The sequence below is a fragment of the Stigmatopora nigra genome, chromosome 1 (genome assembly GCF_051989575.1).
Source record: "Stigmatopora nigra isolate UIUO_SnigA chromosome 1, RoL_Snig_1.1, whole genome shotgun sequence".
In the NCBI taxonomy this organism is placed as follows: Eukaryota; Metazoa; Chordata; class Actinopteri; order Syngnathiformes; family Syngnathidae; genus Stigmatopora; species Stigmatopora nigra.
The window spans coordinates 26,156,978-26,173,275 of record NC_135508.1 but is presented as its reverse complement, the minus strand read 5'-3'; the positions used below and the strand labels follow the sequence as shown (position 1 = coordinate 26,173,275).

Genomic DNA, 16,298 nt, shown 5'->3' with positions numbered 1-16,298 from the left:
TTGTGTATATACACGCAAAGTCCACCCCCTGCTTTTACCTGATTCTTTCGAACGGTCATGACGGTGTTGCGTACGGCTAGCCAAAAAATACCACGGTGTGTGAGATTTGCGGGTATAGCCACGTTTCTGTGATGAAAATAATGTTGCAGGTCCCGAAAAACCTGTTGGTAGCAAGCTTTAGTTCCAAATTGTCCATTTTGTGGGTGATGAATCTGGCGTTGGTCAAGAAGATACTCGGAAACGGTGCTCCGTGTGATTGTTTCCTTAGCTTAGTGCAGTGCTTCTCAATTATTTTCTGTTAGGCCCCTCCTAGCAAGAAGAAAACTATTCGCGCCCCCCCCCCCCCCCACTTCCCACCGTGACTATAAATAAAATCATTTTATAAAATTGTTATAAGTACAACATTTTATCCTTATTAACATTAAAGAAAAGGAAAGAAATATAGTCAAACTTACAAAGAACAACTTTATTAAATCTTGTTTTAAGTCTGCAACAGAAAAGATTTTAAGTGCATCAATGCCTGAAATAAAAAATAAATGAGAGCGCCACCGCCAGGCTTACACCTATTTAAGAGCTACAAACCAAACAAAGGACTATAAATATCCCACATGGGCTGGCTAAAAACTTACTTAATTGAAAACAGATAAAAAATACATGATGTGATGACGTGATTATAAGAGGTGGCTCGGTGGCGCGAGTCGTTTGCGCGTCGGCCTCACAGCTGAAACACCGGTCATGTTTACCTACCTGTGCACAGTTTCCATGTTGTCCTGCGTGGCTTTCCTCCGGGTACTCCGTTTTCCTCCCACCTTCCAAAAACATGCATGGTACGCTGATTGGACACTTTAAATAGACCCTAGGTATGGGTTTGAGTGTACATGGTTGTCCGTCTCTTTGCGCCCTGCGATCGGCTGGCCAATGATTCGAGGTGTCGTACGCCTCTGGCCCAAAGACAAGTGGGATTGGCTCCAGGACCCTCCCTTACCCAAATGAGAATAAAGCGGTTCAGAAAATGAGATGAGATAGATGAGTATTTCTTACAGTTAGACATAAATAAAATTGTAATTAAATTTCTACCTGTTATCAACTTTAACATAAAAAAGATAACAATTTACAATTGACTTCAGATATAAATTGCCAGTCTAATTTAATTGCATGCATGAAACACAAAGTGTTAAAAAATGAACTCAAAGTCAGTTGTGTTCGGTTAAAAAGAAGAGGAAAAAAATGTATCAAATGGAAGTAGCTTACAACACTAATTAGAATTCTGAAAAATCAAATAAAACAACATTTAACTTACCGTATTCATTCGAGTATGGCGTGCAAAATTTTGTACCAAAAACTGAAGCCAAGGCGCGTTATATACAAATCCCGGTGAAACACTGCCCTCTGCAGATGAAAACGTCCACTTCACAGTTGATACGTATAATGGGAGACATACAACATGTCTTTGTATGCCAGATGGCGACAATCTACCTTCTTTTACAAATCCCAGCCTTCTCCAAAAAGCCTTTGGCAAGTTAATAGGGATATAGGGTTGTAAAAACAAAACAAAAAAAAGTTACTCCGAGGAAACGAGTCCGACCAGGGAGTGCTATCCTTGATCAAGAAGAAAGCAATCAATTGTTTGGTGAATGAGATGATGATCAATCATACTTTGAAAAATGTTAAATATTATGATGATGAATTAGACTTTAAAAATTAAAATTGTAAATTCCTTATGAGAATTGTGTTCATATCGGTAGTGGTCTGTTTTACTAGGTTTCCGTACCATATGTTGTGAATAAATGTTTTGTTATGTTTTCAGCATTTGCCATTTACCCGTTCTGGTGCAGATCTTGGTGTGAGCTGAAAAAAAAAAAACGGAAAAAAAGATTATACCAATTTTTAGTTACAAATTATGGGTGTGCATTATACATGGGTGCACGTTATTTATAATCCTTATTATGCGTGATTTATGGAAGTCGGAGTGTGTGTGAGTATGTTAAGATTCTCTCGCTACGTTTGTCCAATCTGTCCAACGTAGACGTATTTTTTTAGGTGGCCAGAAACGGCTGTCGTATTCTAATAGACGAGTGATTGAATTTTTTCGACTTCTCTAAGTGTTTAAACTCAACTTTTATATGTTGAAGCTGAAAGCAGAGTTGATGTATGAAGCGTCGGTTTTACATGGTGTGCCCCAAACGCACTCCGTGGCTGATTGGTCGTAACGTAGGACGCCTTTTCGCGTCTTTTACAAACGTCATTTTCGGAAGAATTTCCACCAGCGAGTTTCCCGTTGCTCTCCGAAACACTTTTTCCCCTTGTCGTTACGGTAAGACTCTGCGAGACATGTTGCTGCTGGCTGTGCTGACCCAATTTAGTAGTAAGGTAGGACCCCTTTCCACGTCATTTACAAACATCATTTTTGGAAGAATTTCCACCGGCAAGTTTCTTTTTTTTTCTGGCCAGAGGTGACACCCTGAATTTGTGGCCAGCAGATCAAAGGGCACAAGGAAACAAACAACCATTCACGCCGACACGCATACCGAGGGGCAATTTAAGAGTGTCCAATCAGCCTACCGTGTATGTCTTTGGAATGTGGGAGGACACTGGAGTACCCAGAAAAAACCTACACAGGCCCAGGGAGAACATGCAAACTCCACACGGGTCGACCGACCTGGATTTGAACCCAGGACTCACGCTAACCACTCATAATAATTGTTATGGTTATAATTAGAATATTTATAATTATCATCACCACTACACACTGAGTTCGGAGAGAGGGAGCTGAAATTTTTATCATTACCAATTGTTAGACGGATAGTTTTAGCACCTGACTTCAATTCTTTAACTCTGTCTTATCCCGTCTAACAATGGAGCGTGTTCAGCATCAGAAGAGACAGACCAGGCCAGAGTGAGTTGATCCACAGATGCTTTATTCCTAACAAATTGATCTATACAGACCTCTGGGTCCCCCTCCCAAATAATAAGCCCGCTGAGCGTTTCTATGCACAGCAAAGGATGAGAAGAACAGTGTCCACACGCAAGTTTGCCTGGTTATAGTGATACAAAAATCAATATTCATTAGCTGATTAACAACACTATGTTGACTGATTCACAACTGTCCAAGTGTCTGTCTTTGCTCAGGATTCCCTAGTCCATTGTCCACGTACAACTTTCCTTGTTCTGTTAGCCTGGCATCTTTCGGCCACTTCTTTTTTTTGGGGGGGGGGGGGGGGGGGGACCAGCCAGCAATGCCTACGCTGTCACACACATGGTACTAGCTGTTACAATACGCAGCAGAAGGAGCAACACCTCGGTACCGTCGGAGGTCTGGAGCTGGACAAAAGTGCTGGGAGAAAAGGCAACGCTTCTGACCAACCATTCCATCGTGGGATGGGATGGAAGAGCTGTCGGCCCCTACCAGGAACGGAGTCGAGGTTTTCTGCCCTGCTGCTGTTTTCTTCAGCTTCAGACTACTGAGTAATTGTGCGGATAAGCTTGCAAGAGCGACTCTGCGTATTCTCCACCTTGGTCAGTCTGCAGCAGTTCCCCATCTCGTGGAAGACTTCCTGTGTGTGATTCCAGTTTTTGTCCAACTTTAGAAGGTCTTTTTGAGTCCGACTCAGTTACCGCAACCAAAATGGCGCTGTTTAAGCGGCAGCCGGCGGCCACGGTAGCTCTGTCCACTCTTGTTTTTTGTGTTTTTGCTGCTTTTATGTTTTAATGATTTGATGATAACATTTACTTTGTTTTGCTTTGTACTTGTGCTTTTGATTTGCTGTTCTGTGGGGTTCCAGTTTTTGTCCAACTTTACGTCTTTTTGAGTCCGATTCAGTTACCGCAACCAAAATGGCGTTGTTTAAGCGGCAGCCGGCGGCCACGGTAGCTTTGTCCACTCTTGTTCGTTTTGTGTTTTGCGGCTTTTATGTTTTAATGATTTGATGATTCCATTTACTTTGATTTGCTTTGTACCTTGTGCTTTTGCTTTCCTGTCTATTCTGTCTAATCAACCTCTAGCTACTGCCACAATGTAATTTCCCGAATACGGGATGAATAAAGTTATCCAATCCAATCCAACCTCACAAGGATTTTGGACAAAGGGCCCGTTCTTTGTAAAGGCACAAGGAATTTTGACGAAGGGCCTGTTTTTGTAAAGGTCTCATTATAGGGGAACCTTGACAGTCTGTGTGATACTAAGTTAAAACAAATGCTCAATAATACAACAGAAACATACAAAATGAATCAGCTACAATAAAAACGAATAAGCAAAATTGATAGGTTCATCAATGATTACCCTTCTTTGTAATTATCAATAACTGCAGGCAGACATCTTATTCAATTATTGACATTTAATTAAATAGATTGGATCACAGATAAGAACCTTAGGGGAAGATACATCTTCAAAAGTGTTGGGTCTGAAGTAACAGATCAACGTAATTACCAACCGTGCACAAAGGAAAAACGAGGCAGAGACTGTGTTATATTTTAAAGGCACCGGCCGGCGGAAGAGAGGTCGAGGCGCGAGGTGGTGTCTCGCCCTCGGCCCGGTGGTTCTCTCTATATCTTTTCAAGGTGAAGGATGCCTTTATTGAATTTCACCATGATGTCATGGAAAAGTACAGAAGTTGAGATTATAGGCATCATGGAAAAATACAACAGTTGAACACTGAGGCGAGTTGTTAAGATATTATAGACATCATGAAAGAGCATAAGATTAAGACAGAGATTATAGACAGGATGTTCTTTAGAAATGCACATTATATTAAGACTCCTGTTTTAAGCAACTTCACAAAAAGTATCCTCTCGAACAGTATTTCGCGTACGGCTTTAAGGCATTTGGATAAAAACAATCACTTCATTTGACCTAACAATCATATAACAATTACATATAGAAAGACCGAAGTGCAGAAACAACATCTTTGTGATTGGCCAGTGACCCTGGCTCCGTTGCAAAAGAGAACAACCGATCTCGAAGCCCCAGATTGGGTGAGTTGCTGTATAAACAATCCTTGGATAAGAAGTCCAGGTGAGAGAGGACTTGAAGATTGTTTATGACCTCGAGCACTTTAAGACTAATAAGAACAATGATTTAACAAAGAAATGAATGACTACAAATATATGTATAATAGTACTACAGAATAAACCCAATAAAAGTATATCTTCATTCAACAATCATACAACAGCAATATATAGAAATGAAGCATCTATTATAAAATGAATGAGTAAAACACATCATAGTCTTCTTTAGATTATATGGTTAAAATATGTCATCTTCTTCACCAACAAAGGGCGCTGAAAATAATGTAGTTCAGGCTATCAAGACATGGATTAGAGCAGGGGTGGCCAACCCGCGGCTCTTTGCCCGGTTTCATGCGGCTCTTACGTCCATATCAAAGTTTGTATTTGTGTTTTATTTGCGTGTGCGCTTCGCTTGAGTTCAATACGGTATTTTCGTCAAATGCGCATGTGCTTGGGATGAAAACACCTCAAAGTTTCCCAGTAGGAGCAAGGTCATTTGAGTAAACGTTTTTAACAGAGTGGGAGAGCTCCCGTGAACCAGAAGCGACAATGAACGGCGTCGCGCACACAAAAAGTATCCCAAAGATCGAGCGTCGGCTGAAAAAGCCACACCCCCTGCGAGGCAGACCAAGGCGAGAGTGCTCAGCCGGGAGCAGCCAATAGGAGAGCGAGGGGTACACCCACGTGGTGGGCACGCTAGTTAAAAGCCATTCATAATAAATGACAGCTCACAAGGAGCGAATGTTGCGCAAAAATAGGCTCTGATTTTATGACAGAAGTCCCACTAAGTAACATGCATAGTAAAAGAAAAACGCTAGTGTAAATTATTATATTTTTGTTTGTGGACTTGGTTGAACTGAGAGTTTGTCTGTGTGAGACAGTGCACACAATGTTCATTGTTGATAATGACTGGCCTGTGCTGTTAGTACTGTAGGAGTCAATTTATGTCATTACTATTCTGGTGTGTGACATTTACAATAAATCTGTGTGATGTGGCTCTTTGCGGTAACACGGTAAAAAATGTGGCTCTTGGTCTCTGACTGGTTGGCCACCCCTGGATTAGAGCCTGGCAATTGTTAAATGAATCATATATGGTAGTTCAAAAAAGTGCGAGTGTTGTGGTTGGAACATTGCAATGTTGTAGTACAAATGAGTGTTCAGGCCCGAAAAAAATAAGACTAAGACGTTCTTACAATTTTTTTTTCAAGTGAAGGGTTAATTTGTCTTAATGTGTCTCGACCGTAGTCCAGTTCGACTTGTTGTAACAGAACGTCATTAAACCAACAACATGAGACGTTTAACAGACCTAAAAGGGACTTAAGTGTCATCATACTGACTGTGAAGATACCTGCCATTATACATTTAATCATCTCCAGATTCTTTGGGAGGATATGTCGAAAGACGCCATTTTGGCTGCCATCTAAATCGTCAGCAAACTAAAGTCATGAAAAAGTACGAATTAAAAGCAATGGGAACTTTTGGTGAAGGAGGGTGGGGTTAATATTTCTTACAAGCATATAATTTTACTTTGATGGTACCAGAAATCAGGAGAACGTTGTTTTTATATCGACTCCACAATCCATCGGAAAACCCCTTGAAAAGCGACCGTAAGTTGCATTTCCATTGCAAAAATCAATGAAAGTATGCGCTTTTTTAAAATAGTCCCAACATACACATGACTGAAATTTAATGCACTTACCCAACGTCTGATATGATCACTTCCTAACATCTGCGCCTACAAAAACAAACGAAGTAGGTTTGTGGGTGAGACCGTGCTAATATAAACGAGTAACAACACAGACCAGCTGCAATTTTAAACGTCGAATAATTTTACCAAGACAGACTTACTGTGAATAATGTTGAACGCATAATTCTGCAAAACGATATGATATATCTATTGACATTTGATAATACATTTTATATTCAAGCCATCTGGTTTATTTTGAAGGTACCGGATGTCAATTCCTGAATCACTTCGAAATTCTTCGGGTAAAAACTTTTCCCAAGTCTGATAAATATTTAACGACTACCACTCCGATTGTAAGTTTGTTTTACTTTTACCATGGTATAGTGATGGGTTATTAATACAAACCTTTCACGTTCGTTGCAGCAAATGCCTATTTTAAGGTATCGGTTAGTTTGTGTACGCAGACAAAAGAAAACAAGAAATGGGGCTTTCTCCGTGTTTTTCATTGTTCCTAGTGACATTATTGGCGGATTAAAGTTTAACCATGTTGTTGTAATGCGAACCCCGATTGTATTATTGTATCATTGTTTGTCGGATTAGCAGTGCAAACTGAATGACCCCTTTTCAAAAAAAATGCCCATCACGCGCTCTGCAGGTAAGCTAACTTGCTAACGTGAAATGGTGGATTTCACGTTTTTATGAAGCACAATTTATCTCACTCAGAACCCAGTCCGGCTACTGCTTGTGTTGAGGAAGCATTGGGGTGATTAACTGCAGTGTTTTGATTATTTTTTTCTCCCCGGCGAAGCCCGTTTCCACAGCAACGCGGCGTTTGTCCTCGTGGCTGTGAGAGGGCGGAACAACATAGAAAGACGGCTCCTCGATTTGCGATCCTTGCGGGAGTCCCGAATTTAAATATGGTAAGGGGACTGGGCTACTAACAGTTTAAAAGTGACATGAAAAGTTTCTGTCAAAAATGTAGGTCTCACGATGTTGTGCGAATTGTTCAGTTTAGCGGATCTAGTCACACGTCTGAGGCATGGTTTATTGTTTGTTGCAGCCATTTCAGGGCGGAGTCTACTACACTTACGGCAGTGACACTCATGGAAATCATTCGTCCGCAGGAATCCCATCCCTCTTGAATTCCCCACTCAGCCAGCACTCAGTGAAAGTCCAGTCTTTACTAGGAATGGCTCCGTCCGACGCACCACAAGCCACTCTGCCTTTTAGGTTCCGGCAGCGCAGGGAAAGCGTAGACTGGCGGCGGATCCATGCTGTAGATATTGACCAGGTGATCAGTCAGCTTGATGTGGATGTCCTTCAGGAGCACATAAGCACAGTAACCTTCTGCAGCTTGGATGGGGAGCGATGTCAGCGGTGTCAAAGCCCTGTGGACCGAGCGCTAATCAAGATCCTCCAATTGGCTCAGCTCACGGTGGAATGGCTCCTTCATTGTCAGGAATGTCTCACGCTGAATCTGCAAGGAGCAGAACAGAGGTTGGCGAGTGCCAACATGCAGCATGAGCAGCTACTGGCTCAGCTAAAGGAGCAAGACGAAAGCATGATGGTGATGACGGCTGAGCTCAAGAACAGGAGGAAAATCATCCGCAAACAGCAAAACCTGTTCGCTCCACATATCACCAACAGCCAAAAGGTATTGGTTAGTTGATGAATTATTTTTTTGTTTGGGATGCTGCATAACTCTAGAAGTAAAAGAAATGACAACAGAACTGATATAATTTTTGTGATTGTGTGTAATTTGCAAAAACTCCAAGGCTGTATATATATATTTTTTGATTACCAAAAAAAGACAGCAGGGGTTAGAGTTACTGCTGGCCAGTAGATGGTGAGTTCAATAGTTTTAATCCACTTACAAAGGGGTACCAAGTGTTATCTGGCTTGTGACACTCATTAATTAATTCATTTTTTGAACCGCTTTATCTTCACTATGATCACAGGGGTTACTGGAGCGTATCCCAGCTGAACTCAGGCCAGAGGCGGGGGTTGTCCTGAAGTGGTGGACACGAATTAACATGCCCACTCACAATAATACCTAGGGGCAATTTAGACTATCCAATTAGTCTACCACGCATGTTTTTGGAATGTGGGATGAAACCAGAGTACCACGCAGCCCCGGTGATAACATGCAAACTGTACACAGGTGGACCGACCTGGATTTGAACCCAGGACCACAGAGCTGTGAGGCCACCGGGCCACGGTTCATCACACTCAATCGATGACTATTCTTTTGTTTCATTTTTTTATATGGTATTTGTATTGCAATAGAGAAGTTATGGATATACAGAGTTCAGAATTTTTAGGCAACTGAACTAAAAAACAAATGTATTCTCATCTCATCTTCCGCTTTATCCAAGGTCGAGTAGCGGGGTCAGCAGCTTCAACAGGGAAGCCCAGACTTCACTCTCCTCGGCCCCTTCATCCAGCTCTTCCGGGAGGTTCCCAAGCCAGGAGACACAGCGTGTCTAAGGTTGGCCCCGTAGCCTCTTCCTGGTGGGACGTGCCCGGAAAACCTCCTGAGGGAGGCGTCTAGGGAGCATCCTGATGAGATTCCCAAGCCAATTCATCTGGCTCCTCTTGATCCGGAGTAGTAGCGGCTTTACTCTGAGCCCATCCCGAATGACCGAGCTTCTCACTTTATCTCTAATGGGGAGTCCGGACATCCTGCGGAGGAAACTAATTTCAGCCGCTTGTATTCGTATCTTGTTCTTTCGGTCACGACCCACAGCTTGTGACCATGGAGATCATTGCCTTTTGGCTCAGCTCCTTCACCACGACGGACCGAGGCGGACTCTGCATCACAGCAGACGCAGCAGCAATCCCCCTGTCGATCTCCCGCTCAATTATTCCCTCACTCGTGAATAATAACCTGATCCCTGACCCAGAGAAGGCATACCATCTTTTTCCGATTGAGGACCATGGTCTCAGATTTGGAGATGCTGATTCTTATTTCGACCGCTTCAAACTCGGCTGCGGATCGTTCTAGCAAGAGTTAAAAGTCACGTCTTGATGAAGCCAACAGAACCACATCTGCAAAAAAAGCAGAGGGAATATGGCCAATGAATATGACCGTGAATGGTTGTCTCCTTGTGCCCTACCAACTCAGGGTGTTCGCCGCCTGGTGCCCATAGTTGACTGGGATAGGCTCCAGCCCTCCCTGGAACCATTGTAAGGATAAGCGGTACAGAAATTGAATGAATGAATTTTCAGAAGTGACCATCAATGACCAACATCTCCTTTGGGGATCAATAATTATCTTATCGAATTATCCCATTTTACCTGATTCACATATGAGACATCAATGAGTTCTGTTTTGTTTTATTAACACCAGTTTTCTTGTCTTTCAGTGCGGATTTTGTAACAAAAAGTTCCTCACCACTTCATTTCTCCAAGGTCACATGCAGCGGCGTCACCCTGATGAGAATGGTATGCGTAAATCAAACTGAAACAATTTGAATAACCTTTTGATTGTAGAACACTTAATACTTAGGTAGCACTAGAATTATCTTTTGTTTTGTTTTTTTCAAACCAGAGTTGCAATCAAATGGTGAGGAGAAAGCACAGATAGAATACTGGAAATCGGAGATGAACAGTCTGAAGCAGCAGATCATTCAACAGCAACAGACACTGGAAGCCAAGACAGCTGAAGTAAGATTGAATAAAATTATAAGGAATGTGCTTTATTTGAAAATAAATAGATGAATAATTAATAATTCATTATATTTCTCCACAGAATCAAAAGCTGCAGCGACTCATTGAAGAAAGTGAACTACGTGAGTAAGCTACCAATTTGGCAATTTAGAAGGCAAGAACATGTACCACTATTTAAATCCATATCTAACAAAAATATTTGATTTAAATCTTTTCAGAGATACGTGAAAGTGAAAAGAAATCTCAGATTGAATGCCTCAAATCTGAGATTAAAAACCTAAAGGATTTTATTCAAAATCAACACGTCATACAAACAAGAACAGCTGAGGCAAGGAAAAGCATTACATCACATTTCTTTCTATTTGGCTACTTATTTTTCATTATATGCTTTGCACTTCCAGGATGAAAAGCAGCAATTCAAGGATATAGATATGCTGAAGGAAATGGATAATTTCAAAGCACTGGAAATGGTACACATTCAAGCCTTTCAAAAACTGGAGCACCAACAAAAACAGCAGGTATAACAGAATTTTGTATTTTTTTAATTGCCTAAGAAAGGTTATTGTAGTAAAAACTACCCTGTTAGGACAAAAAATGGGAGACCAGGCTTGGAAAAATCACAGCTTTTCATGAGGCAGAAAAGAACAATGTACAGTATATTTTCTTTTATTAAATCTCACCTTTTACTAAGTATAGCACTGAGCGAACAATTATCTTTTCAGTTGCAAAAAAAGTTACACAGATTGCAGTCAACTGTGTTAGAAAACCAGGAGAACAGCAAGAGCCAGCTGCAAGTGATGCGGAGGAAGTTGCAAGAGAAGGAGCAAACCATCCGGGATCTGGTTAGTACTGTTTGGCTTCGATCAATGTTCACTGTGAGTGTGGATAGCAGGGAAACCAGAGTGGGATGTTAGCCCTTGTTCAGGATATCCTATATTCGCCATGTGTGGTGAGTGATGTGATGATGATGCTTTAAATCGGATAGAGAGCTTAATCCACAGGAAGCTCATACGTTTCCTGGAATAGTTAAATTAAATGTTTGTTTAAAAAATGCACTACTCCAACTGCAATATTTCTTCCACAAAATGTATGAGACGCAAGAAATAGCATGTTTTAAAAATTTAGAGTCTAATAACACTTCATACGGCTTCCGGCTTCCCATGTTCTGAAAGATATTTTATTGCTGCAAAGGATGTATTTTCCCATTTCTTGAATATATATATATATATATATATATATATATATATATATATATATATATATATATATATATATATATATATATATATATATATATATATATATATATATATATATATATATATATATATATATATATATATATATATATATATATATATTTTATATATATATATCTCTATCTCTATCTATACACACATACCTACACTTACATATATAAGCACATATATACATACCCATACATATATTACATACACATAGATGTACATGCATGCATACGTTAGGTCCTAGCAGCCATTTTTTTTGTTAAAGAGCCTGACAGCTGATGGGAGGAAGGATCTGCGGAAGTGACCCTTCCTGCAATGAGGGTGCACCAGTCTATACCTAAAAGAGCTTCGAAGGGACTCCACAGACTCATGCAGGGGGTGGGAGGTGCTGTCCATGATGGACATCATCCTGGTCAGCATCTCCCCTTTCCTCCAGAGAGTCCAAAGGACAGCCCAAAACAGCTGGCTCTCCTGACCAGCTTATTCAGCCTGTTCCTGTCTCTCTCCGTGCTCCGCTATCCCCAACAGACCACTGCATAAAACACTGTAGATGCCACCACAGTGTCGTAGAAAGTCCTCAGCAGTGTCCTGCACACTCCATAGGACCGTAGACTCCCCAATAGGCGGCTCTGGCCCCTTTCGTACAGGGCTTCTATGTTTGTGGACCAATCTAGTTTGTTGTCGAGGTGAACACCCATGTATTTCAAATTCTCCACGATTACAATGTCTGTACCTTGGATGTTCACCGGAGTGGTCTGTTGAGGAGTACTGCCATGCTTCCAGCGTACCACACTGTAATGCAGTATGCCAGGATGCTCTCCCCAGTGACTCTATAGAAGGTTACCAGAAGCCTAGTGTCCAAGTTGTTCCTCCTCAGTACCTTCAGGACATTGTCGTTTCTAGGCCTTCTTAACCACTGCAGTGGTGTTGGTAGACCAGGAAAGATTGTCCGTGATGTGGACTCCCAGGAATTTGAAGGACTGGACCCTGTCTATGCATACTCCATTTATGAGGAGTGGGGGCAGATCTGTGCTGCGTTTGCGAAGGTCCAGGGTTATTTCTTTAGTATCCGTGGTGTTTAGTGTGAGATTGGTCACCAACACCATGAAGACAGTTTGTTGACCTCGTTTCTGTAGTCAGACTCATCCCTCTGAGATGAGTCCGACCACAATAGTGTCATCGTTAATCAAGTTAGTGATGGGTCGGTGTACAGTCGTATGTTTACAGGGAGTATAGAAGAAGACTCAGTACATAGCTTTTATCATGATCAGGTTGCACACCCAAATGTGAGTGACAATAGAGCAAAAGAGTGTTTTAGCCTGCAAGCACGAGAGAGAGATTTGAGCCTCACCAGTAATTGCATGTTTGGGGTTGTGGTTTCTTTTTAATGGCTTAATAAATAACTTATTTTCACACCTGTACGTTTGAAAGGGTGCAGTCTCATTTGTGGGTATATTTTGTTTTCGTCAATATATTGGGTGCTTCTTCAGTAAAGGCGCTAGCATGACACTGGGCTAGCGTTTGCTATGCTAGCCGTACCTATATTAAGCTATCCGCCAGCATAGATGCTAGCATAAGTTAGCCTGGCCCCAAACGTGTTTGTTTTTAAAGACATCAAGAGCTAAACTAAGTTTGATAATCCTTTCTAGAGGTAACAGGTACACTTATATAAAGACTTCAGTGTTCGACATGCTAGGCTCACCTGTCAGTCAGAGTTGTGTATTCTGGGAACTTGGCGAAAGCTCAAACAACAGTGCTGGCCAACACTTGAGCCCAGTCATCCACAACCTATTGTAACTCGTGACATGCATCACTCGCAAGCCTTCGACTCTCATCACTGTTACATCAGCATCAACAATTTATTCCAAATCCCGATCTGATATGTTGGCCATCCGTTAGCAATCTGTTAGCAAAGCTGTTAAATTGTGGTCGATCCATGGCTTCAGTCCATTTTCCAAGCGCTCACACCACATTTGGATGTCATTCACGTCAGACATTTCCTCTGTATATCTGTAATATGCTGTTTGAGTATTGAGTGTTTTGGAGAGTTAAAAGCACTGCAAGCAAACGGAAGTCAAATGCCTTGCCACTCCCCCTGGAGTCATTGGATGGATTTACCGTAATGCTCGGGGAGGCTATTTTAGGGTGAACATCTTCAGGGTTGATCACGATAAGTAGCGTGGCGGCAAGAAATAAAATCAGTCATTCAAGCAGTCAGGGCCATACAAAAATTGAATTTAGTACATACAAGTCACATACATACATTTGCATTCATATTTCATACATAATTGGTATATTTTTTTCACTTTTAAAGGGTTTGTAGTGGCAAGTATTAAATATATTGGAAAAAAGTATGCTGTTTCAATGGAAAATCCTGCTCTTTTTAAGAAAAATCCATGACATGAAAAAAATCCAATACATGCTAAATTAATGTATCAATGGGTTAACAACGGCAAAACTTCCCGACATTATTCATTGATTTCATACTTATATTGTGGTTAAAGTGCATTTTAATGAGCGGCATGAGATCTGGAAATTACTCAATAAATTAGCCAAAAGCACCTCGATTCTATATTTTCGCTAGATATATTATTTTGTAACTGATGTTCCCTGTTTCTGATTCATCTTCCTAACCATTTATCCTTATTTTTCAATAATTCATATTTATCCACATCATATTCATTCATTTTCTGCTGTGTCATTTCCAGTTTCTAGTCACAAGATAGCCGTTTAACGAAATTGTTAAATTATGTTTTTAATTATTATCATTTATAATTTAATTATTGAATGTATATATCCTAATGTTTTATTTTGTTTCTTTGGCAGATCCAGACTGCTACTTTAAGTCCCTCTAATAAAATATTCAAAATACCAGGTAACCACTCTGCTTTGGACAATATTATCAGGAGAAATAATATAGTAGTAATCTGCCAATGATACGATTTTGTTCTCTGTTTGTGTCAGTAAGCGCACCAGCTCCTGAGCCTAAACCAAAGAAAGTTTTAGTTGGTGAGTTCTGTAGTTAAATAGTGAAATTACCTTAAATTCCCATAATCTCTGCCCCAGGGGTTGTTGCATGAAAAATTATTGGAGGAATACACCCACCCATCTCTCGTTCCTCTTTTCTTAAGTCTTATTTTCTCTCCCTAACCTTTAATGACCCACAAATCTGCTCTGTTAGAAGAGCTTGTCTTTGTTACTTAGCTGGATCCAATACACGGGCTCTCAAAAGAGGACCAAGGTAAAACAGAACCAGAAATGAGCCAAATCCTGTGCATGCTGTTTGCATGATTAATCATCACGCAGCATTTTTTTTGTTATCCTCAACCACCCATCGATCTTAATTGTTAATTCTTGGGCGGTTCAATCTTTTACAGACTTGACAAGTATCCATGAGAAAAAGGAGAAGGAGAAAGGGCCTCAAACTGTTATAGAAAAGAAAATTAAGGTCTCCTCCAGAAACAACCCAAATGAGGCCGAAATCAAGCTACATCTTGAGCAGATGGTAATGGCAAAGCTTGAGAGCCTGGGAGTGAAGACAGTAAGCTGCACCTTCCTTATTTGGACTATGTTCATAATGATCTGTGCATACATTTATTCTTTATAAGAAATGTTGGGTGAGGGTTCAGCACGTGTACCTCAAAGTTCTGGGATCGAGGGTTCAATCACTGGTGGGTTCCGACTTTCCTGTGGACTTTTCATGTAATCAGTGGGTTTTCTCTGGCTAATCCAGTGTCTTCCCACAGCCTAAAAAACACCCATGGTAGGTTGAACACTGTAAATTGCACATAGGGAGAGTGACTGTGAATGGTTGTTCGTCCGAGTGTGCCCTGCAATTGGCTTGCAGCCAAATAGGGTGTTTCCCAGGATTATTTCATTAGTTTTCGCGGTGTTCAGTGTGAGATTGTTTACCGAGCACCCCGAAGACAGTTTGTTGACCTCATCTCTGTAGGCCGACTCATCCCCCCCCTGAGATGAGTCCGACCACAGTGGTGTCATCGCCAAATTTGATGATGGAGTTAGACTAGTGGATTGGTCTGCAGTCGTATGTGTACAGGAAGTACAGAAGAGGAGTCAGTACACAGCCCTGAGGGGAGCCAGTGCTCAGTGTAATGGAGGAAGAGAGGTGGGAACCAAGGCTCACAGTTTTGTGGTCGGTTGGTTAAGAAGTTCTTTATCCAGCAGCAGGTGGAAGAGGGTAGTCCTAGGTGGGAGAGAATGTCCGGTTTTATGGTGTTGAAGGCTGAGCTATAGATAATGAAAAGCATCCTCACGTAATTTCCATGGTGCTCCAGGTGGCTCAGTGCTGTGTGCAGAGCAACGGCGATACCGTCCTCAGTGGATCTGTTTGCTCTATAAGCAAACTGGTGAGGGTCAACTGAGGGAGGGATTGTATCCCTAATGTGGCGGGCGACCAGCTTTTTGAAGCGCTTCATGATCGCAGGTGTAAGTGCAACGGGCCTTTAATCATTCAACCTGTCAATGGTTGGCTTTTTAGGAACAGGGATTATGGCGGCAGATTTCAGGCAGGATGAGATGATGGATTGTTGCAGGGAACAATTGAAAATCTCTGTGAAAACCCTAGTCAGCTGGTCGGCACTGGCTATGAGCACCTTCCCAGGTACTCAGCCAGAGCCAGCAGCCTTCCTGGTGTTCACAGTCCGCAGTACCTGTCTCACTTCATGTTCCCG

General features: G+C 41.5%; 1 protein-coding gene and 1 long non-coding RNA gene across 14 annotated transcripts in view; one reads left to right on the top strand and one right to left on the bottom strand.

The window, feature by feature from the left end:
* Positions 1-451: 451 nt before the first annotated feature.
* LOC144197792 (uncharacterized) lies at positions 452-8,236 on the bottom strand. 2 transcript variants are annotated; one of them, XR_013326597.1, is made up of 4 exons: positions 6,853-8,236; positions 6,704-6,739; positions 1,301-1,848; positions 452-980 (listed from the first exon to the last, which is right to left on the bottom strand). It is a non-coding gene; the product is annotated as an uncharacterized LOC144197792 (long non-coding RNA). The 2 variants fall into 2 exon arrangements; XR_013326596.1 differs by having other exon boundaries at positions 6,704-8,236.
* Positions 6,353-16,298, top strand: part of dzip1 (DAZ interacting zinc finger protein 1) — a 42,137-nt gene continuing 32,191 nt past the window's right edge. For 2 of the 12 annotated variants that reach the window (XM_077718294.1, XM_077718303.1), the window contains exons 1-13: positions 6,353-6,456; positions 7,500-7,611; positions 7,752-8,345; positions 10,057-10,135; positions 10,242-10,357; positions 10,443-10,482; positions 10,579-10,688; positions 10,762-10,878; positions 10,947-11,009; positions 11,083-11,202; positions 14,434-14,482; positions 14,572-14,616; positions 14,985-15,148. In XM_077718294.1, coding sequence (XP_077574420.1) covers positions 6,449-6,456; positions 7,500-7,611; positions 7,752-8,345; positions 10,057-10,135; positions 10,242-10,357; positions 10,443-10,482; positions 10,579-10,688; positions 10,762-10,878; positions 10,947-11,009; positions 11,083-11,202; positions 14,434-14,482; positions 14,572-14,616; positions 14,985-15,148 — 1,617 coding nt within the window. In that variant the 5' untranslated portion in view covers positions 6,353-6,448. Of the gene's footprint in view, positions 6,612-6,951; positions 7,045-7,085; positions 7,347-7,414; positions 7,670-7,751; positions 8,346-10,056; positions 10,136-10,241; positions 10,358-10,442; positions 10,483-10,578; positions 10,689-10,761; positions 10,879-10,946; positions 11,010-11,082; positions 11,203-14,433; positions 14,483-14,571; positions 14,617-14,984; positions 15,149-16,298 lie in introns of those variants that run through there. The other 10 variants (XM_077718287.1, XM_077718331.1, XM_077718365.1 and 7 more) reach the window with 10 other exon arrangements.